Source organism: Orbicella faveolata, unplaced genomic scaffold (genome assembly GCF_042242905.1).
Source record: "Orbicella faveolata isolate gen_17 unplaced genomic scaffold, um_ofav_v1 contig_1, whole genome shotgun sequence".
NCBI lineage: Eukaryota > Metazoa > Cnidaria > Anthozoa > Scleractinia > Merulinidae > Orbicella > Orbicella faveolata.
The window spans coordinates 26,436,551-26,460,017 of NW_028301536.1; the positions used below are offsets into that span (position 1 = coordinate 26,436,551).

Here is a 23,467-nt window from a genome sequence, read left to right on the forward strand (position 1 = left end):
TGCGGAGAAAGATATGAAGACATGATTGATCATCGCAATCAAAACCCAACAGCCTGAAAAAAATTCATCTGTGACCAACTCCCAGTTGGCTTGATATTATAAAAGAATAAAGGAATATCACACCTAAATTAAATAAAACGTTCTGCTCACAGTAGTCACTCTTGTGCAATTTGCACAACAAAATTTTGAATTTTTTTCCTTGATCCGATCCGTGATCCGATCCGTGATCCGGTCCGTGATCCGGTCCGTGATTCGGTCCGGTCCGATCCAGATTTTGTCGACGCCGCTACCATCTGTGCTACCTACATGTCCTGCGAAACGCTGTAGCACTAGGCCTTTTAACGCTGTGCAAAATTTTTTCTGGTTTAGTTATAAAATGACATGTTATCATATCACGTATTCGACGAAAAAAAGAGTCTTTATTCTCAGTCTGCATTTTGTACCTAGTCCGCAGACTGCAGTCTGCAGTTTAGTTTGTACCTAGTTTGCATTTTGTATCTGCAGTCTGCATTTAGTACTGACCGCTAAATTAATGATTGCACAGGTAGGGCAAGTCCAGTATGTTAGTATACAGTGCAAGAGTTCAACCCTAATTAATAGATGGAGCGTAGTTAATAATTAGACATGACCTTCGTTGTGAGAGGTTGTATGAGAAATACTGCTGTCGCTGTAAAGTGTACAAAACGGGCGATAAAAACTTTCCTTTAAACTCACCTAAGTTGTCTTCTTGTCGTTTCTCATGATTTTACAGCGTTAAAAACTTCTTGGCGGGTTACCTTTTGTGAGCAGGTCGGTTTTCCACCGCAGTTAACCCGGCGTTAAGACGCCTTCAACGCTGTAGAATCGTAAGAAACAACTTAGGTGAGTTAAAGGAAAATTTCATTGCCCATTTCCTACAGTGAACAGCGACAAAAGTATTTCCATACAATCTCTTACAACAAAGTTCATGTCTAATTAACTACCTCCATCTAATTAGGGTTGAACTCTTGCACTGTATGCCGATATTATGACGCTCACATGCTGAGCTTGGGCTACCTGTGATGATTGCTGTTAGTGCCACGCAACAGTGACAAACTCCTTTAAATCTTTTCTCCTTAAGCATCCTTGTGATAGCATGACTGTTTCAAATACAGTGGAATCCCGATTTTTGGAACCTCCAAGGGAAACGAAAATTGGTTCGCAAAATCTGAGAGTTTGAGAAATCGGGGGGTAACCCGAAAACACTGACACCCCGTCCATGGGCCCCCACTACGGACCTGGTCCGCGGCCCACATGTACCTACGGACCGGTCCACGGACTACCCCTACGTACCCCCTCTACGGACCACCCCAAAAATAGAATAAAATTTCCCTTACGGACTGTCTAATAGATTACTCGTGTCGGTGAAATTTCGAACGTTACGTTGTGCAAATTAAATGTTACAGATTTGGCGGGTTCAGACTCGGTAGCAAGTTATATCCTTAAACACATTGCCATTTTCTTTGCTGTGGCTATGAACTCGTTCCAGGCTTCACAATTTGCTCAGCGGAATTACAGATAAAACAAGCAAACGATCTAAAAACACATCTTCCATAGCCACAATCAGATTGAGCCACGGACGGAAGGTAACAACTTTCCTTTTTTTTTGCCATCGCCATCTCCTTATGCCGAAAACAGCTTTTAGATATTATTTTGAGGGTTTTAAAAGCCCAAGTCTGTTACATTTGCACAGCGTAACGCTCGCTATTTCACCGACACGAGTAATCTATTAGACAACCCATAAGCGAAATCGTCATTTACCTTTTTTTATTCTATTTTTAGGGTGGTCCGTAGAGGGTGTCCGTAGGGGTAGTCCATGGACCGGTCCGTAGATTCCGTGGACCGGGGGTCGGTGTTTTCGGGTTACTCGGTAAAATTACAGTGTTCGACTGAGGAGGGGAAACGATTTTGGTTCGAGTTATCGGGAGGTTCGAAAATATGAGGGTTCGAGAAATCGGGATATTCCACTGTATAATTTGGTTTTATCAACTGGGTTGACAATGTGAATTGGTTACCGTGAAGAGATTCGAAAGGTGACATTTCGAGCGCTAGCCCTTCGTCGGAGCGAATCCAAATCCGATTCGCTCCTATGAAGGGCTAACGCTCGAAATCTCTTTACGGTAGCCAATTCACATAGTCATTATCAACCCAGTTGATAAAACCAAATTATCTTGTTATTCTCCCCACCGACGCAGCACCACAGTTTCTTTAGAAACTTACCCCCTCTATTCCACTGTATCGCAAGTTGGCTTAAAAGGCTTTTGATTTTCGGCCGGAATTAAATGTGCTCCCATGTCATTTGCAAACGATGTGTTCGTTACACACCTACCTTTGTCGTTGACAGGGCCCGCTGAGCACTTTGGCTCGCTCCCACAAATCCTAGCGCGAAGAAGCGCATGCAAGATGGCGAAGTCCAAGGGAATTGCAGACCACTTGGCAGAATTTGTGGGGAATGAAATTGATTGCCCCGTTTGTTTGGAAGTATTTGATGAGCCCAAGTGCCTTCCCAATTGTGCCCACAATGTTTGCGTTAAGTGTCTTAAAAACCTAGCGAAAAGAAATCGTAATGAGCGAATAATCCAGTGCCCAGAGTGTCGAGTCAAGTCGACCATTCCACCGTCTGGAGTGACTGGTTTTCCTACCAACCACTTACTAAAACGGCTTATAGAGAATTCACCCGAGAGAAAAGAAAGACGTGCTTTCAGTGAAGCCCTTAAACAGTACAGAGAAGAGATAAATGTCATGAGGGAACAGTTCGAGGAGCTCTCAAGGTTGCGCAGCGATGTGATCGAAGGTAGCAAAAGGAGAATGAAAGATCAGATAAGAGCGGAAGCTAAGCGTCTAACCAAGATGATCGAGGAGGAACAGAAAAGACTGTTGTCCCACGTGGATGAAGCCTTTGGTGGGAAGGCTACCAAAACTCAGTTTGAAAAGAAGTATGATGAAGTCAAACAGCTCTACGCCAAGGTTTCAACTTCTCTGGAGACTGCAGACAAAATTACAGATGAACATGACTGGAAGACATTCCAGAAGTCAAAAGGCATCTTTGAAGAACATTTTCAAGGTAATTTTAAGACTCTAGGAGCCACAGTTGCTAACTTGCGCAGTCTTCAGTGTACAACTGGTGTCAAGTTTAACCCTGGGAATCTGCCCAAATCAGGCAAAATCCTTGGTGAAATTTCTTGTGATGAAACTCAACCAGATAACTCCATGTCAAATGGACGTGTCATTCGTCATATTAACATAGACTTTGTTCCAACAACACTGACAGTTTCACCATTGACTGGTGAAATTGCTGTTCTTGATGCAGAAAGTAGGCGTGTTCATGTTTTTACTTCTACTGGAGATCATCATAAGCAGTTTCATATCAAATATGGTAACCTCAAGGAAATCGGATATACTAACAACAGTGATATTGTGGTCCTGAATCAGGAGAAGAATCGCCTTCTGCACTTTGACAAGGATGGGGCTTTCATTCATAAGTTTGTCCAGGCCCCAAATGCATCTGTAAGGTTTCAGAAGATGGCAGTGGGTGGGGACGGCCGTTATGTTCTTACATCCAGCAGTGACACATCTGGGCCTGGTGTTGTAGTGTATGATGCTGAAAGACGCCACAAGTTGGCATTCACATCTGATCTTTTCAAGGGAAATAACGTGGCTGCAGTACATCACAAGGATAAGTTCTATGTTGTCGACTGCACAAGCACAATCAAGATCTTTGATAACAAGGGGAAGTTCCTTCAGGAAACAAAAAGCTTGGGTGGTAAGACAATCAAGCTTCTGTCACTGGCAGTGGATTCCCTGCATGAAAACTTGGTGTGTGCTTCTGACAACAATACCATTCTGGTTGTTAAAACAGATGGGAGTGTGGTTACTACTTTTCCTATGGGAGGACGTTTGAATGCCATTGCAGTGTCCAAGGGTTGTAACAGCTTGGTGGCTTGTTTCCACGAGAAGAAGTTCTTCCAAATTTTGTCTCACAAAGAGTGATCAGTGATTGCTGCAGAAGATACAGTGTAGTAAAAGATCTATTTTTGTTATAGAAATGACAGTTCTTGTTATATTTCAGAAATTGAGATCTTTAGGAAATGCATAGTTTTGACATATAGTAGCTATTCACTGATGTAAAGAACATCAGAGACACACTGCTAAATAATTTAGACTTTGATGAGAGATTTAGCCAGAACCAGAGTGCATTTTATTATTTTGTGGAATGTGAATTGAATTACTCTTGATTATTTTTCTCTTGAAATTTTACTGTAAGCACACCGTTTTGTTCCTTTGGGCAGCACTTATGTAGGTTTAGTTGTAATGTCTACAGACTAGGTTATGCGTTTCGTTGAAAAGCTGTATGGTAGTACAATACAGTACATGTATATATAGTGATCAGTTTGGTCATACAGAGTAATTTACCAGTAAGGCCTCTCCATGTTAATATTGATTTGAACTTGGATATCTGGTACATGTACATGAAAAGTTTGAGATTTACCGTAAAACTTCGAATTAGCGCCCAGGGAGCTTATTTCAAATTTAGGATAAGACGGGGGGTGCTTATTCAAGGGGGGCATTTATTCGAGGGTTATATTAGAGGGTTATTATTCAAGGGCACTTATTCGGGGCTAGAGTTATTTCTTCTTTTTTCCTGCCCCCTTCTTGGCTGGCTTACTTAATTTTTCCCAAATCGTAGCCTGACATGATCATTTTTATAATACATCATCTGCACGTAAGCACCAACATAAGCTGTTTATTGACATAAAAAGCTGATCCTATAGTTTAAATCGCAGCACCGTTAGTAATGTGTTCACTAAACATGTTCACAAACTGAAACAATGTACAAATCTAATACTGCATGACGAAAACTATACACCCTTTGTTGTCTCATTACTCGTTCACAAAATGGGGGGAGGGGAGGGGGACGCTTATTGTAAATTTCAGCCAATAGGAGGGGCGCTTATTCGAAGGGGGCGCTAATTCGAGGATTTACAGGAAGTGTACTGAAGACTGCATAAATTTATACCGCTAAAACACTCAGTAGCCATTTTCCTTTCTTGTGCTTTCCATTCAACCAAAAATTCCAGAACTTCTGAAATGGGGACAAAGGGTAAGGAAATTTCCTTAGAAAGGTGCCAGAAATTGATTGGTTCTCCAACAACATCCTTTACACCTATTTGTCATGTAATAGGCCATATTTGTATTCTCGGTACTCGACTGGACCAAGCTTGCAATGGAGGTTCATACAGGGAAAAAATCGTTAAAAAGATGTTTATTCATTTGCATTTGAAAAGACCCCCTGCATTAGCCTCGCTTGCAAGCTAGTTCAAGTCCAATAACAAAAATACAAATATGGTATAATGGCGCATGATCACTTCGGTATCCAGTCATCAACATCATCATCATCATCATCATCATCACAACATGGTGTTATGACACCAATAGTGTGAGTATCCAGTTACGGGTACTAATTACAATTTGAATGGGGCATCTTTGCCACTCATCTTCAATGCGTTCCCACTGTTATTTTGCCATTCAACAAGAAAACTACCTGCTATGCTTTCTAAGAATCTGTTATCGGCAGCCTTTTTTGTAGTGGTTTAAATGCACATGTATGTTGTCTGTAAAACATTGGTTCATATAAAAGTGTTTATTTTAGCAATAGACAGGCATTGAAAGTGTTAGTAGCAACTATTGTGGAAAAAATATCTAGTTCAGACTGGTATAGGAAAAAAATATCTTTTAATAAACTCTTTAAATAACAAACATAAAAGGCTCTAATAACTATAAAAATTAATGTTACAACAACAAAAGTCATTCCTAAAAAACTTTCTCAAATTTCTGTATATCTTATGATTGAACTTCAATTTCTTTTAACAAACTTATAACTTACATACTCTATAATTTACTGGTTTTCTGTTTAAACTGAACCATAAGTTACTTCTCTCAGAAAGGTCAAATACTAAGAACACATTTTAACCTGAGCAATATCTTTTAGAATTATTAAGCATTTTCTATAAATATTCGATTTGAAGAACTGCAAGCACACTCTTCTATTTGTAGAACTATAAAGCACTCGTTTAAGAACTTTAAAATGAGCTATTTTGCTTAACTTTTTAGAGTTTCTAACAAAACTAATAATCTTTTGAAATATATTGTTTTCAAATTTCAGTCGATACTATACCATGCATTATTACACGATTAAGTTAGTTCAGAGGACCAATAACTAAAAATCAACCAATCAGATTGCTCCATTGCCAGTCAAATATTCCTGAGTATGGGAATGGGCACCATCTCATGTGATCCTGCAAGATCACTCTTGAAGTTTTTCGGGTAGTTTTAGTCATGTAATAAGTCTATTATTAACCATGCTTGCTCAGGACCTTACTGGTAGAATATTGGCCCTCTGTCTTTTTCGTACCGAGCCTTGCTGTGCTTGGTCCGTACTGTCAAGACCTAGAGCTGATATTCTTCCAGTAAGGCCCTCATGCTTAGTTGATATGATAATTATATATTTGAAACTTAAACTTTTCTTTTGGCCTGTAAAGATCTCAGTTTTCTCAAATTCTCCTCAGTTAGCTGGTCTCCGGGCCGTAGTCTGAGTGCTTTCATGTAGCTCTTCTCTGCTTCATCAAGTTTTCCTTGAAGATGCAACATGGCTCCAAGATTCATATGGGCTGCAGGATTCTAAGAACAAACCAACATGTTTTACTGCTACAAAATAATGTATGTCATCAACTTGGGTAGTAGGTTTTAAAGAAACTGTTGGGCTACATATGCCATTTAAATTGAACCCCAAAAAGAGACCAATCATAGCATGGCTTGAGTTTTCTTGACCCCTAAAAGGTACCACTTCAAAATGGACAACATTTGTTCAGTACTTCTTCAAGTGCAACCCTAAAAGATACCTTGAAAGCTGAAAATAGTGGCATTTTGTCCCAAGCAACCTAAGTAAGACCAAAACCTGTGCTTTATACCCCATCGCATATCTTTTCACAGAGGAGTCCCCCTCCCTGGGCCAGCTACATGCCCAACCTTTATGTACAGTTATCTGGCATTTGTTCTTGATCAGGCAGTTTTAATTGTTATGCAACACAACAGCAATGTTGAGCTTGAATCTATACCAACTAGCGTATTGCTCCCAGGAATTTCGCATGCTGCCACAAGTAAATTCTCCTCGAACACTTATTTATACTGTGTAGGTGAGAAATTACTGGCCATGTGTCTTTATCATGCAAGACAATGTTTTGTTCCATGAAAATGTCCATACCCCTTCCGTGGAAGGGTTTTTGGTTTGAACCACAGAACCCATGAGCACCCCTGTGGAAATTCCAGTTTAGTTCCAACTCTTTCCTCTGGCTTTTGAAATCCTCCTCCCCCCTGGAGTTTTCAATGACCCCTCCTTAGGTGGGGATCATGGTTATTGCTGGTAAAGTGGACAATGATAATTTACCTCTGGATTTAACTGGACTGCTGTCTTATAACATTTTTCTGCCTTCACATTGTCTCCAATTTCTCTAAAAGGAAATAATAAACATCAAAATTGAATCATCCTTGGACTATGTAAACTGGTACATGTAGATCAAAATGAAAATAGTTCAGTTCTGAAGTTGAAGCACACAAACTGCATCAAGCCAGCCTATTTTCTTGTTTACCAAAACGTACCTAAGATATCCAGCAGCAGTAAATGCAATCTCAAAATCACCAGGAGCTAACTCCATTGCCTTTGTAAACATTGCAGCTGCCTCAACCACTCGCTTCTGATCATACAAAAACTGGCCTGGAAGAAAACAAATATACACAAAACATTAACAAATATCAACAAATAATAGATTGGCTCTGTAAAACACTTTTATTCTTTTATTTCCATGTAAGCTGTATTGATGACAGTATAAATAGATATTCTAGACCTGGTTGTTCGAGAGCTGATTATGCTACTCCAGGATTAAAAGTTAAACAGAGTTCTAATTTCTCTTGAATAATAATGTTTTCATTGTCCATGTTTCCTGGAGTTTACATAAGTCAAAGCCAAAATTGAGGGACCAAACCGTTAAACAAAAAACTTTTCTGAAAAGTTACAAAATTGAAATAAAAATTTACACTAATCCTGGATTAGCTTAATCATGCTTTGAACAACCCAGCCCTGGGGTTTTGTCTCACTAAAGAACTAAATTTCTTAAGCAGAACCAAACTCACCTAAACGGCTAATATTAACCTACCATAATGAGTCCAGGAACCGTGATCTGATTTATTCAACGCCTGTGCTTTCTTAAACCAATCCTCTGCTTCAGTGAAGTGGCCCTAGAAAATGAGCATTTAATGATTGCTATTGCTATATTACACTTTAATTTCTATCTTTCATTGGTAAGTCATTTTATTCTGAAGTGTTAGTCCTCTGGATTACCAGTATATTTATGCCATGTAATAATTAAGTTGCCATGGCAGGCACGGTGGCCACATGGTTAGGACGTTTATCTCTGGATTGAGCGGCCCGGGTTAAAGCCCCGTTTGGGCACAATGTTCTGTTCTTGGGCAAGACACTTTACTCTCCCAGTGAATCTCTCCACACAGGTGTATAAATGATTACCAGGGTAACCCTGCTTTGGGCTAGCAACCCACCCAGAGGGGGAGTAGAAATACCCCTAGTTAACGCTGTAACAATACATCGAACTATCAATTATCGCAATATTATCGCTGCGATAGCGATGGATCAATAGAAAAAATGAAGCAGTATGCGAACTAGTGATAGTTTCAATAATTTCTATGCTTCTGACTTTTTAACTTCTTTGGAAAATAAAGACACCGTTTTTCACCCATCTTTGATTCTCAAGGTCATAATAACTGTAAACAGTACAAAACAATCTACTGTCCAACTGCACCTAGAATGTTTTAGCAACTTGATTCTTGAACCACTTTGTGTCTAATGTTAGAGGGGGATTCTATAAATTGCCGAGGTTTGCTCCAACTTCAAACACGGCAGCCAATTTTGTAATCATTGCCAACAAAAAAGGAACGGCTTCTGGGTGGAAGTAAGTTGGCTTCATCAAAGAAAATGAAGACTCTGGCATCAAAAATGCAACAGTGGGGTGCAGATTATGCATGACAACACTGAAATATAGTGAAAATACGACGAATCTGATGGACCAAAAATGTCATAAATTGAGAGATTTGAAAGGTTCGACCTCGTCAGTTGTGCTCAGATGCCTCAAGTCCAGTTGGACCAGTAACTCAGCTCACTGAACAGAAGTCTCTCTCCCAATTCTTTCAGTGACCTTTTCCACGTAATTCAAGTAGAGCAAGGGATATTTTGAATTGTATTTTGCAGTTTATCATGAAAGACTTATGCCCATTCTTAGTTATTTCCTAAAGTATAAGGCATTAAGTAAAAACAGATATTCCTGAAAACTATCACAACACTATTGCAATAGTAGCTCCACTATTGCAATACCCATGTGACCTATTGCAATACAATATTATGATTGCAATAGTTGAAATTTTCCAAATAGTCACCTCTACTCCTAGTCACTTCATGCTACAGAAACCGGGATAAGCTTTGGCCTGATGGGCCACTTGGCTTGTATGCAGACTTCACCTACCTTTTACCTAGTGCATGTCAACTATATCGTACATCTAACTTTTTAACAGAAAAATGTCTTTCAAACTAATTAAGCAAATTAGTTACTATGAACTGAACAATCATTCATTACATTTGTACTCACTATTTTAGCAAGATGTTTGGCGTATGTGAGATGTACAGACAAGTGATCTGGTTTACTCTTTAGTGATTCTTTGTACCATTTTTCTGCCTCATCAATATTTCCAGTTGCAGAGTATGCCTCACCTAGGATAGCATATTTGATTTAAATACTTAAAATCTATGCATGTTATTTGTACAATCAATCAATTAGATAAATCCAAATGTACCTAGGTACTTTTCACAGCCACTATGACAAAGCAAAGTACACTCTTCTGAAGATTACATAACCCAGGACAACATAATATATTTACAGGTAAATGAAGACATGCTAGTTTTTTGCTTGAAGTTAAATGTAAAATAAATCCAGTTATTTTAAAGTGGTACTACGACAAAAATGGCATCTTTCCTATCCAAGCCATTTTAAAACATAAACAAGTAGTCTGCATGAGGAGAAAAATGCTGTTTACGTTTTTTTTTTATTTTTACGTATCATTTCGTTCCAGAGATATTCAAGGTTTTAAAATATGCAAATTAGCCAAATGATGACGCCATACACTCAACCAAATTTTGATCAATGATGAAGAAAGATATCTTGGCCAATTTGTATCAGAAATGTTTGATTCTTTGCAGTAAGATTCTACTATATGCGCTCCACAATACAGGGTTGACAGTTTTGTTACCATGGCAACATACTGGGTTCCAGACCTCCCCAATATTAAAGGCTTTTCTGGCCACCTTTGGTGTTCCATTTTGATATTTGCTAATGGTGTCTCATATGCACGATCCAGCAAGCATATAAATATGTTAGCTTGGGTTTGTGACCTTGTTTAACGTTTTTTGAGCTGAAAATCACTAACATATTGAAATCAAGTGGATGGGGACTGGAAAGGAGTGAGTTGCCATGGGAACAATTGTTTATAGCTGTGTGTGTAGAACTATTAGCCTACCAAGTTTCAATGGTCTGTGCTGCAAATTGGCCAAGATAGCTCTATTTATGTACTTGATTAATATTGGGTTGAGTGTATGACGTCATCAAGCATCTCATTTGAATATTTTACACATTTTTCAAACTTAGATATCTCTGGAACTAATGCAGATATTTGCAAACGGTAAACAACGTTTTTATTCTTTCATGGAATTCTATGTGATACACCTAAAAAATCAAGGGGTAAAACTTTGATCATAGTACCACTTTAAGAAAATAAGTAAAAATTAAATGCATTTGACCCTGAATGATAAACAAAATGGTCAGTATGACACTTAACATATTCTTCTAAGTATATACTGACAACCTTTGAGAATTTCTTTTCAGGATGTCCTTCTATGTTTAAATATATTTTTCTGTCAGATACTCAGAATGAAGACATAATAAAAATATTTGACCAAATATTATCATTACTATCATCACAATCAGTTTGAACGGTGTACATACTGTATATGTATGGTCCATAAGCATGTTTATTTATGCCTCATAAATTATAAAGAAATACTCAAACAATGTGATCAAATTCTGCACAGGCAAAAACAAAAAAAATAATTTTTTTCGGAGCTGATTCAACTGGGTGCATTGTTAATGCATTCCTACAGAAATGTTCATTTTGCATCAATAATCCATGAAAAATAACTGACAACACTTTGATTGATCCACTATCCACATCAACTGAGTATTGTTGTCTGAACTTGTTCAAAGCCAGCATTTTTCTAGCCTTCAAGAATAACAGATTAAATCTGGGATCATTCTTCCATGTGAAATCAGAGTTCTTAAAATTTTTGAGGCACAAAAATGGTCTGACTTTCCTATGAATACCTGCCATTATTAAGAAATTTTGTGTACAAGCCCACATACATCATTACTTGACTGTGCAGAAAGTGATATAAATGGACGACAAACAGCAAACAAAAACATTCCTTAGGGTGCACACCACATTCCTGAAAAGTAAGCATTTCACATTTATGCAATCAAAGAATAACAAACTGAAAAGACTTACCTATCAAGTTGAACAGACTATGAGGCTCGTAATGAGGTGGTCTGGTCTCTACTGCATCCAGGTAAATAATAAGGGCTTCCTGTCAGCAGATAAAAATAACAATAAAAACCTCTCATATGTAAGGCTTATGATACATCGATAATTAAAAGTAGTCCTTGAAGACTCAGTGCTTCTGCTTGTGTGCTTAAATAGAAGGCTACTGTCTAGCCAGAAAAAAAATCTACTTACCTCTACTCGTCCAAGTTGAGCTAAGATCCGTCCAAGGTTGTACTTTATTGATGCAACTTGTAAGTGGTAAGAAAAAACACAGATCATATATAGTAAGTCAGTGCATGCACATATATCATATATGTATCATATAATTATGTAAGTTACATTACAGTCAAAACAGCTCAAGCGTTCCTGCCAAGGGTAAATGAATTAAATTAATGAACAATACGCTTATACCATATATTTGGAATGCTAAGCACCAGGACTTCTCCTGTAGTGGCGGGAAAGATATCAAGGATGGCTGACATCAAAGAGGGTTTTATGGAAGGGGCAGAAATGGTAGGTTTGTGTCAAGATACCTAACTATTTTTGAAAAGGTTCGTTTTAAATAAAGTTCATTAATCCAATCAAAATTCGAGTATTGGATCGAGTCTTGTTTTGAATTTTCTACTCTTCACTCGAAGAACGGACTATTGAAACAAGTAATGAAATCAAAATTTCCGGTAGTGAACTCATTCATTCATCCTTGGCAGGAATGCTTGAGCTGTTTTGACTGTAATTTGCTTTGCTACCTGAGTTCTAAGCAATTGTGCCATTTTGAAAATAAAACTGCTAGATATAGTCTGAATCAGTGTATAGATTTGTGAGAAGAAACATTATTGGCTGTACACAAGATGTACATAGTCAGGCAGGCACAGTATTTTGTCAGATTATTAAAGGGAGGAGCATGACAGTAAAGCTTCTCTCATTAAAGAAAAAAACACACAACACTCCAGTTTGAGGGCTCTCACTCTGCACACCAGCTCCTGATTCTGGAACCTGCAAATATATACACCTTCATAACTCACCCTAAATAAATTACTTCACTTCAGCGGATGATTAATGAAAGTAATTCACTTGCCCACCAGACAAAAGCCACTATCACAGTGTCATCAGATGTACTTTACACACTGCGCATATTTTTAGGCATGCATACAGTGCATAAGTTCTTTGAGATTCATCTACCACAGACACCACACCCTTCTCTTATTAACATCCATGGGCTATACTTTCAGCTGCCTACTGTACTTACTAGAATGAGAGTGTTGTTTGGGATCCTTTAAACCATGACCACTGATGGTTGAAGCATTTCTCAAAATCTAACAAGAAAACAAAGAAAGATCACCATATCAATTAATTGCGATGAATACCTTATATGAATAACTTGCCCTATATCTCATTCTACTTGTAACAAACACCTCTAACTGACCAATATGAAAAGCTTGTTTTCATACCACCAGATCTTGGTGGCTTGTTCATGAACAGTTTAACATTTACTGAGTCTTACTGACATTTCCTTTCCACACACTACTGACAGACATATTACAGATAGTACTGTTTGCAACTTTTTCCCTTTAGTTTGTTAATACTAGTTAATAAAAATCCTGTCCACTCCATTTACAGGCTATGGCATCTTTGATGAAAGGTTGTCATGTTGTGAGTCAAATAAATTATAAACTTAAACAAAATAAATAAATATATAAATAAATAAATATCCATTTATATGGCACCATTTTCCACTAATTGTCCATGGCGCTTTACAATACTTTAAAATTAAAATCCTAAGTTTAAAATCCTAAAATTAAAATCCTAATCCTTTAAAAAAAAAAAAAAAAAAAAAAAATCTTAAATCCTATCAGAATCCTAAGAATTAAAAACACTATATGATACAATTAGGCTACAAATAAAAAGTAAAAACTACAAATCAAACACACGCTTAAGAGGATAAGTCTTAAGATTAGCCTTAAAAACTGCCTCTGATGATGAAAGTCTGATCTGGAGGGGTAGTTTGTTCCAGAGGCTTGGTGCCACCATGGAAAAGGCCCTTTCACCATACGTTTTAAGATTTGCTCTAGGCTCATCAAGCAACCTGTTGTTTGAAGATCTTAGTGTGCGACCAGAAATGTTAAATCGCAGTAGGTCTCTAATGTAATCAGGGGCCAGTCCATTCAGAGCTTTGTAAGTTAACAACAATATTTTGAAAATAATCCTAAAATGAACTGGCAACCAATGTAAGCTCCTTAGTATTGGTGTGATATGTTCCTGCCTTCTAGTCAAGGTAACAAGGCGAGCTGCTGAGTTCTGTACAAGCTGAAGTCTATTAATCAGATACTTTGGGAGACCATACAGTAGGGCGTTACCATAGTCCAAACGTGATGTTATGTAAGCGTGAACAATAGTCTCAGTAGTACTCTGGGATAGGTATCGCCTAATTTTAGCTATACTACGAATGCAGAAAAATGCGCTCTTGCTGGTTATTTTAACATGTTCTTTGAAATCCAAACATTGATCGAGTGCAACTCCTAAATTCCTGGCCTGTTTACTAGATTTGATTACTTCATCACAAACTCGCATATAGTCGAGGGGTGGTCGTGGACAATATTTAGAACTAATAACCAAAAGTTCAGTCTTATCCTGATTTAACTTAAGTTTGTTGCACAGCATCCAGTCCCCAATGTCCTTAACACATAATTCTACTGCCGTCTTTGAGCTTGATAGGTGATTAGGACAGTTGGACGTAAATGACAAGTACAACTGTGTACAACTGTGTACAACTGTGTGTCATCTGGCAAGGAACAATACCTTAACAGCTTCTTCCTTATGCCCCATGTCAGCCAGCACAATTCCCAAATTCAAATGGGCAGCTGCAGAGAAGCATATATCTAATTTATTTACAAAATTTAGAAATTATTTTTTTGTAAAAGAGCCACTTAAAATAATAAAGAAAATTCATTCTGCCATTCCCTTAGTTATGAGTAACAGTAGGTATCAATTTACTACTTTCATGAGGAAATTTTACAGAAGTCCTTAGCATGTGATTAATTTACTATCAGCGCCACAAGGATAACTGATCTCACCAGCCAGTCTAGGTCTAAAGTGGATGGCATGTTGATAACTTTGGACTGCCTCACTGTAGCGTTGCTCCTCAGCTAAAAGAATCCCTCTAAAAAGCAAAATAATTATAGCAATACCTCTTGAAAAGTAATAAAGTGAGACTGAACAAACTTACATCTAGCCCTTGCATCCTAAATAAATCAAGTATCAAGTCAAAAATTACAAAAGTTAAGATGTACACTAATACTGACAACAAAAAATTAGACAATGACTTCTACCCAATTTTATAAAGGATTCATTTTCTGAAGGAGCTTACAAATACATTTAACATACTTACAGGTTGTAATGAGTATCAGCCATATTGGAGCGATACGAGAGAGCTTTTCTGTAAGCATCTTCTGCTTCTCTAACTCTCCTTTGAGAATTCAATACATTGCCAAGATTTGACCAAGCTGATAGTCATAAAAGAATATTGTTGAGTTAGGTGTTACCGCATTTGGTTTTACCTAACAAAGTGATCAGTACTTACAATAAAAAAATTTTTTAGTGATAGGATACTTATAAGACACATTGTATTTTATTCATTTAAAAATACTTGTTAACCACGTTTTGATTATAAGAAGTTGATGTTCTTTACAACCGAAAATGAGTATTTTCCTGTTCAATAAATGTATACATGTACAGTAATAATTGTTGAGCTAGATAATATTAATTATGGGTAAACAGGGAGACTAGTTTACGCATAATCATCTCCAAGGATAAAGAAGCACAAAAACTAGACATTTACCTTTAGCAGGGTTAACAGAGATGCCAGATCTATTAAGAATGCAATAATATGCCACAACATGAGATATATTAATAGATTTGTACAATTTTATACTAAAAACTAAAGCAAAATCACACAGCACTATACTTTTTATGAAGACATGACTGATCTTTGCATTTACACACACAACTTAAGCAGTTGTGAAATTAAGCCTGAAAAAAGCCTGAAAAAATTCAGGCTTGAATGGATTCGAACACACAACCTCTGTGAAACCAGTGCAGTGCTCTACCAGCTGAGCTATCAAGCCAACTGGGAGCTGGTCAAGTTGTGAGTTTATAATATACCCATAGATGATGAAGAATACCAGTGAATATATGAAAGATCATAAATATTTATAATCAGGAAAATTATAACTTTGCACTACACTTTGAAAAAAGTGCAGGAAATACACATTCTGATTACCTGGAAGTCATAATTCAAAACTCTGTTGAAAATACAGAGAACTTTTATTCAGTTTCTGGGAGTAGTTTTCTGTGATCTATGTTTAATAACAAGGCTGTGGCTTAATAGACTATGTCCTCTCAGCTTTTTTTGACTATGCTAATTGTCACAGGGCATTGCCCCTCACCAACTATTAGAGAATAGCTATAGCACCAGACCAAGCTCAACACCTAAGAAACACATAAAATAAACATTCTCCGAAAACAATGTAAACGTTTTAGGGATTATGTACACATATATATTATATATGCTACTACAGTTTGAGTTTTAAAAGCGTTAAGAGTATTTTTGCTGTGTTTACATAGCCTCATATAAATACGAAGGGGGCTGGTAGAATTCTGAGACAGTTATGCAAACCTGAGATACAGTCAGCTCGGGGTTTGCATAACTTTTGAGAATTCTCCCAACCCCTCTAGTGTTTAGATGAGGCTGTGTAAACGCTAAAGCCTTATGTGTCCCATGGTGCAACAAGGACAAATGATGTAAATGTTGAAAAAGAGTCCCCTATTGCTTTTACAAAGTAACTACTTCTTGTCACAACCATGTTTGTATACTGTCATTTAAACACACCTATTGACCAATGGGAGTGTGCATTCTATATCTTAAATAATCTAGAGATGATCACCTGTACAGAGTTTCTTCATTCTGCCAGTCCCAGTTCCTTTGCACCATTCTTGCAACAGATAAGATGAAGACACACACCAAGAGCCCAGTAAATAACCTCTGCTGATCCTCATTACAAGCCCTCCAAATTATATCAGCTCCGATTGCAATCAACAGACAAAACCCCACACTGGGAATGTAAAGTATTCTCTCAGCCACCACAAACCCAACATAGAAAAACAGATTACTAGCTGGCAAAAAAGAAAACATTACGATTGTAAGAGCAATAAGGGCAGCTTGAAGCAAGTTATTTCTGTATGTGACATTGAATGATCTCATTGGTAAATTGTTGTTCTGGTATGGTGGATATGAATTTGTATCTTTCGAAGGTCCTCCAGAACTTTCTGTAGATCTTGTTTGTTTCTTCCCATTTTTTGGTGCATGATCTTTTCTATGAGCCACAGAAGGATTTTCCTTCCTGACTGTTTCATCTCCAGTGTGATCCTCTATACTTGTTTCAACACAAAGAAAACACCTTGTCAAACAGTAAACTCCCAAGAATGTGAGAAATCCGTAGAACATCACAGTTATTGCACAACGTGGATCCAGTAATGATTCTACAAGGGGTATAGAATCCATTGACCAGTCAAAGCTCAGTGTTCTTGGAGACAGAAGAAGCCAAAAATTAAATGCTGGTAAATACAACAAAGTTAGCAGCCTTGTCAGGCTACTTTCACAATTTGCTGCAGGATTATCAGATGGTGAAAAATCAGGAGCTTGCTTTCCCATTATTAAAATTCTCAAACATAAAAGCCCAAGTCCAGTGAAAAACACCAAAAAAAGACGCAAGGTAGAGCCACTTTGGAGAGCCTAGAAACAAATTACAAATGATACCATAAGGTTGTACACTACAACTACTGTAGCTGAGATAGCTTATTGAAATTATACCTGGTACAGTGTTGCTACCAGTCAAGGGTTGTCACTAAGTGCCGGCTGCCAGCGAAATTCACCGCCTGGAATTTGGCGGGTAGGTCACGCAGGAAAGGACAACAAACGGTTTTTAGGTTATGCACATACAATCATTCAATATCTGAGTCATATCAAACTGTCTACATGTAAATGAAAAGTTTGGAATAAATTTCTGACTACCTTGAGTATCGGTGCCACTGTAATGAGTAAATTAATTGGAATAAAATCTTGTTTTGAGCACATGTTTAGTGTGTTCTCTTTCTGTGTACTGTGTCCGCCATCTTCTAAACACAAAGCTTGATAGCCCCGCATTCAAGGTATTGTGAAAAATTGAGGATGAAATTATGTTTCAGGTCTCTCGTGAAAAATGGTGACTGGCTCAATGAAAATCTTAGCCGGGAGACTATTTTCTTAGCTACAACCCTGCCAGTCTACAATGTCTGATAGAAAATTTGTTAGCAAGTCATAATTCTGACTAGTAACTAAGGCACATGTAGAGTCAAATCTTCTAAAATTACATGTTAGTGTATACGAAGTGACTATATTAAGAGTCTTAAACAATATAGTTAGAGATGTACATGTACAAAGACAGGAAAAAAATTCCCACTGGCATCAAGTCTAAAAGGTACATTTACCCAGTGGTCCAATTGTTAAAACAACTTTGGATCTACCTCATTAACCATTGAAACTCTTTGGTATTACTTTGGAAATCTTTTGAAGAAATCTCTGGGTATGAAGGAGACATTGGATAAAATTAATTCCCTCAAAAATGCAATATTTTTAAGAGCCATGGGCTACATCTATTATCTCACATGTGATCTGCAAGTTTAATAAACGAAAGTGGTTTATTGATGTGAATTAGGAACTAAAAGACGATGCCTAATCTCAAGTGATAATTCTTGACCTTTTTATCAAGCAGGACCTATTATACATGTCAGATTATGTCTGAGATGTGTATCACAAAACTGAATAAAATAATGAAGCATGATAGTACTTATTGCAGAAGACAAAATAATTTAAGGATCATGTGTATTAAAGTCATCCGCGGTGGAGTGTTGATTGATACCCTCAATGGACCCTCAATCAACACTTGATCGACATCTTGATCAGCACTTGATTGACATCTCAGTCGACAATATTATTGACTAACTTTAGCAGACATGCCATCAAATGTCGATCAATGCATATTAGTCGGTCGACACTCAGCCAACTATCGGTCAACAGTTGATCAAGTGTCAATCTAGTGTCAACCGAGTATCAATTGAGATGTTGATCAAGTGCCGATCCAGGTCGATTGAGTGTATCGATTGACACTTGACCGCGGATGCCTTTAGTACACATTATCCAATAATAATGTATCTTTTTCACCAAATTTGTCATTAACAGCATGTGCCACTCACCTTAGTCAAGGTGACAAACACAGCCTGTTTCTTGTTAGAGCTGAAGAGGATGATAACCTCATAAACAGCACACACCCCTAAAACAGTAATGCCTTGTTCTTTGCTCAACATGCTTGCAACACACATTACAAAACACAGCAACAACCATGGCCACTGATTACGGTTCTGCTTATGTAGAGTAGTGTTTGTAGGTGCCTTGTGTGACTTGATGTATGCCAAAAACGATGCAATGAAAAAGAAGCATGCTTCAACATCAGCTCGTCCAACAACTCCAGTCACAGCCTCTGTTAGGAAACATATAATATAACAAGTTATCAGGCATGACAACATTATTGAAACATATCTACAAGAAGTGGATATCCTCTTATCATATATCCCTAAAACGTATTGAGGGTAATGTTACCGTCTTGAATTAGGAGGCTTTATATTGTTGAGGCAGGTGGCTGATTGTGTCTTCTTTTCCTCAAGAATTACACTAGTTAATAGCCCAGCAGAGTATCATCAGCTGAGATTGTGAATTAGATGGTGATTTTTTTCAGGAAACTAGCTACACATACTTTCAGTGCTTACTATCTCTCTCTTAAGTAAAAGACAGGTCTCCAAGGTAGTGGGAGCTGATCTAGGGTTCAGAGTGCCACTGTAACCAATTATTTTTTCTCATAAATAACATTTCATGGATAGGTCTCAGATGTTAGTTTTAATTGTCCCGTACAGCGTATGGTCTGTGATACAAGGTTTATTCACCCAGGGAACTATCACTGCGTATTGTGATCTTTTTTGTATATCAAACAAGGGATGGCTGAATTGAGAAGAGGTACCTGATACACTGGAAGGTGAAGTTCATTGCTACACATTCATTTAGGAAAATATAAATAGGTAATTAAATAATTTATTTATCGTCATTAATTAAAAAAATTCTCAGCAAAACATCTGATATTTTAGTCCAGATAAAATTAATGTGCACAACTGCGATTTATATAGAAATCTGAGAAAACAATATTTTTGTCCTGTTAGTCAAATACATGCTGCATGGAGTGGAGAGGAAAGTGTAGTACGGGAAAGGTGTTCTAACAGATGGAAAATTTGAACTCCTATCTAAGAGGAATAGAATTGTCTTGCCCTTTAGGTTATTTATATCTTACCTGTATGAATGGGATGTACGGCAAACAGTAGCCCTGCCACTAGACTTGGGAAGTGTGCATGTAGAAACACATATGACAACACCACAACTAACCAACAAACAGCACTGTGTAGTAAGACATTCACAAGGTGGTATCCAAATGGATTCAATGCACCAATGTAATAGTTTATCCTGAATGTTGCCACACACAAGGGTCTGTAAGACTTGTGGCTTCCACTGTGAGTCAGAGGGGTGCCCCAAAAGTCATTGAAAAGTACATTGCTCCATGGAGTTGTAGGCAGGAGATCAGAATTTTTAATGATGGCTCGGCTATAAAACAACAACAAAAAAATAATTTCACAAAGAGATGAATGAAAATAGTAATCTAAAGAATAATCAAAGGAGCTACTGATTAAAGGACAATGATTTGTGTAACATGAAGCATTAGGAGTATTGTTACTCCACCAGGATGGATTACTATTCCATCCCAGGGTCTAAAAAGGCTGGTAGCCCATTTATTAAGCATTTCAATCAGGCTGTCCTGCTGACTACTTTATTCTTACTAATTTTCGCTATCTAGACCTTATTTTTACGGTTTAAAAACAATGAGAATTTTCAATGTTTTGAGTCCTAGCCTTGTGGTGAATTGTTCTGAAATAAACTTGTTAAGTATCTGTCCTTAAAAATGTTTTTCCAGTCTTTCTTTTGGTTAGTGCCCACTCTTCCTTTGATTCACTGCTTTCCTCAGCTTTTAATTAGGCTAAAACCTCATTAGTACAGTTATCAAAGTTTCCATTTATAGGTGGCTTGTAGAAGTATTTGATTTGTGACAAATACCCTCAGTTTAGAGTTTAAGAGAATAAAACACTGTCACAATTGCAGAATTAGAACAATTTTGCCCTAATTTTTCTTGCAGTGGCAAAAATGATCATACTAGGAGTATTTACTTTGCTTGAAAAAAGAGTCTACAATGCATTACAAAGCAGGTCAGCTAAGAGGCCTTAAAAATGGTATGATATTGTTGTCAGCTCCCAATAGCTCTGATTGGTCAGATTGGTTACACCATGGTAAAACCAATTATTCCCACTACTTGACATGGGTCTGGGCACATTATGCTATCATCAAGTATAGAGCTCTTTACTTAAGATGAAAGAATTCTCTTGCAGGAGATTGAATGAGCACATGATAAGGGATGTTTGGTTCTCAAGTTATGTTCCGCACTTTGGACTGAGGCTGATAACCAATAAAACCGTGATACAAATCACAAACAAAAAAGTGATTAAGAAAAGGAAAGATAGGACACCTTTACATTTTTGTTGTGAATAATTTCTTTAAATATTTCAATAAATATTCACATTTATAACCATGCATATATCTGACGATAATTTGGCTAAATATTTACTATTTTTTGCAAAGTTGATTTTATGCTGCAAACTTTTAAAACCAGAAAAGCTTCAATTACGTTCCTCCATGCAAAATGATTGGCATTAATAATTAACAAACACGAAACTCCCACTGCGAGTATACCTTTGCCAAAAAAACGTAATATTTTGACAATTCTGTCAGTTTTAAGTCGAAATCAAAACACAGTACGCGGACAGTACGCGTAATTAGAACCTTACAGTTATTCCAATACATAATTTTCTGCTATGCTATCTTACGCTTCGCAAAATAAATAGTCATTTCTGCGACGTTCATTCAAATACTGTTTAAATTCGGTTTCAGATCGTCTTTGTTGGAGAAGATTACAATTGTTCCTTAAACGAAAAAAATAAACTAACACAGGTGGGCCACGAGATCTCTGGAGGATAGCCAGCCTTATTGAGTTTGACTGCGCGTTGTTTTCGAGTTGTATTTTTTTCCTTTAACGACGATTTCCACGACGAAGAAGTCTTCGAATAATTTTTTTTTTTCATTCAAGTATATTTGCAATACTTGATCCTTGGGTCGCCATAATGGTTTTAAGCTGAACGCCCGCAAACGATCACTCGTTAGAAAATGTAAGCTCAAGTTAAGCTTATTTCAAACACGAAACAGAGAAAATAAAGGAAGCTCAGACGAAATGTCTTCAATTCAATCAACATCTTCCTTTTGTAAAGTGTAGAGCCGATTGCTGGTATCGTGACCAAAGTGCTAATTTTCTAATAGAAAGCAATTGAAATCAGTGAAACCTCAACATTCCACCCGTCACCCAAAATTACTGACTCGCGCGGATTATAAAAAACATGCCTGTGCACGCACTCACCTGTCATCGTACACGAAATCTGCTGACAAAGAATTTAGATAGCATAAAATTCCTGCCAGAGAGGAAATTGCCGCTGTATAGTACCATTTCCACTTATCATTCTGCATTCCGAGGAGAATTGGCGGCGCTTAATAGTTGAATCCGGCCACCTGTATACAGTTAACTCCCGCCATTGGCCATGTTGTTTAGATGGACCTTGGTAGCCACGCCAATATAAGAAGCCATGCTGTCGGGGGGTGGGAGGGGGGATATGGGATGTGTGTGCCCCTGGTGCTGCCAAAATATCGCTCAAAAATAAAGAGTTCTAGCCTAAAATGTCAGCAAGGAACTGAAACAGGTCTGGACATGACCTTGTAGTTTTATCGGAAGGAAACGACCATTCTGTGTACAGAAGATTTGAGCGGATACAAAATTTAAAATCTGAAAGTTGAATTTCAAAGTTTTTTCACTGAAGGGGTTGAAACACATAAGAAATTTTAAGAGGTGTATTTAAAAATTGTTGAAGCAGGGACAAAACGTTTTTAATTTGCTCTAAGGTACTCGATGCAGGAAAACCTGATAGATTGATCTCGCGTGTTTAATCACCTTTAAGCCCAAAGCGTTAAAGAGTGATTAAAAGTTAGGTCAACTAGAAGCATTCCTTTATTCAAGTCTCTAAGCTAAGAAGTGTTTAAAACAGCAGTGTGCTGTAGGCGACGCTGGCAGACTCTGTCATGCAAGCGAGGGGGCCTCGTAGCTTGATAATTTATACCCTCTTCGTGCGTCGAAGACAGCCAGCTACGCAGGCAATCTTTTTACTTGCTTAGACCGCAGAAATTTAAAGTAAATTAAACCCGAAGGGACCACAGGTGTCAAGCTTCACATCTAGCTTTTTTAAATAAATACAAGACTTTCCTCAATGGCAAATTGTTTTAAAGCATCTGGTGGCTTTTTTGGTTAAAAACTAAAATCTTATCTGTCAGAGGAAGCAGAAACATATAAAACAAGAAAGATTTAAAAGAAAACAGTAATGAAAGAGAAAGCCAAAAACCCACATATTTTCTGACAATTACATCTAATGCACTGAATAATTTAAACTGGACTAT

General features: G+C 37.5%; 2 protein-coding genes across 2 annotated transcripts; one reads left to right on the forward strand and one right to left on the reverse strand.

Moving 5' to 3' along the window:
• Positions 1–1,516: 1,516 nt before the first annotated feature.
• Positions 1,517–5,782, forward strand: LOC110043765 (uncharacterized). The gene is made up of 2 exons (XM_089297956.1): positions 1,517–1,604; positions 2,363–5,782. The coding sequence occupies exon 2, from the start codon at positions 2,422–2,424 to the stop codon at positions 4,006–4,008; it is 1,587 nt and encodes a 528-aa protein (XP_089154082.1). The 5' UTR covers positions 1,517–1,604; positions 2,363–2,421; the 3' UTR covers positions 4,009–5,782.
• On the reverse strand, positions 5,735–22,583 carry LOC110043617 (protein O-mannosyl-transferase TMTC2-like). Its single transcript, XM_020749096.2, has 16 exons — positions 22,383–22,583; positions 20,160–20,467; positions 19,018–19,301; positions 16,671–17,518; positions 15,566–15,594; positions 15,116–15,230; positions 14,802–14,887; positions 14,527–14,588; positions 12,977–13,043; positions 11,923–11,978; positions 11,695–11,773; positions 9,729–9,850; positions 8,229–8,310; positions 7,675–7,789; positions 7,463–7,526; positions 5,735–6,696 (listed from the first exon to the last, which is right to left on the reverse strand). Exons 1-16 carry the CDS (start codon positions 22,487–22,489, stop codon positions 6,532–6,534), a joined length of 2,589 nt encoding a protein of 862 aa, XP_020604755.2. The 5' UTR covers positions 22,490–22,583; the 3' UTR covers positions 5,735–6,531.
• Between the last annotated feature and the right edge of the window lie 884 nt (positions 22,584–23,467).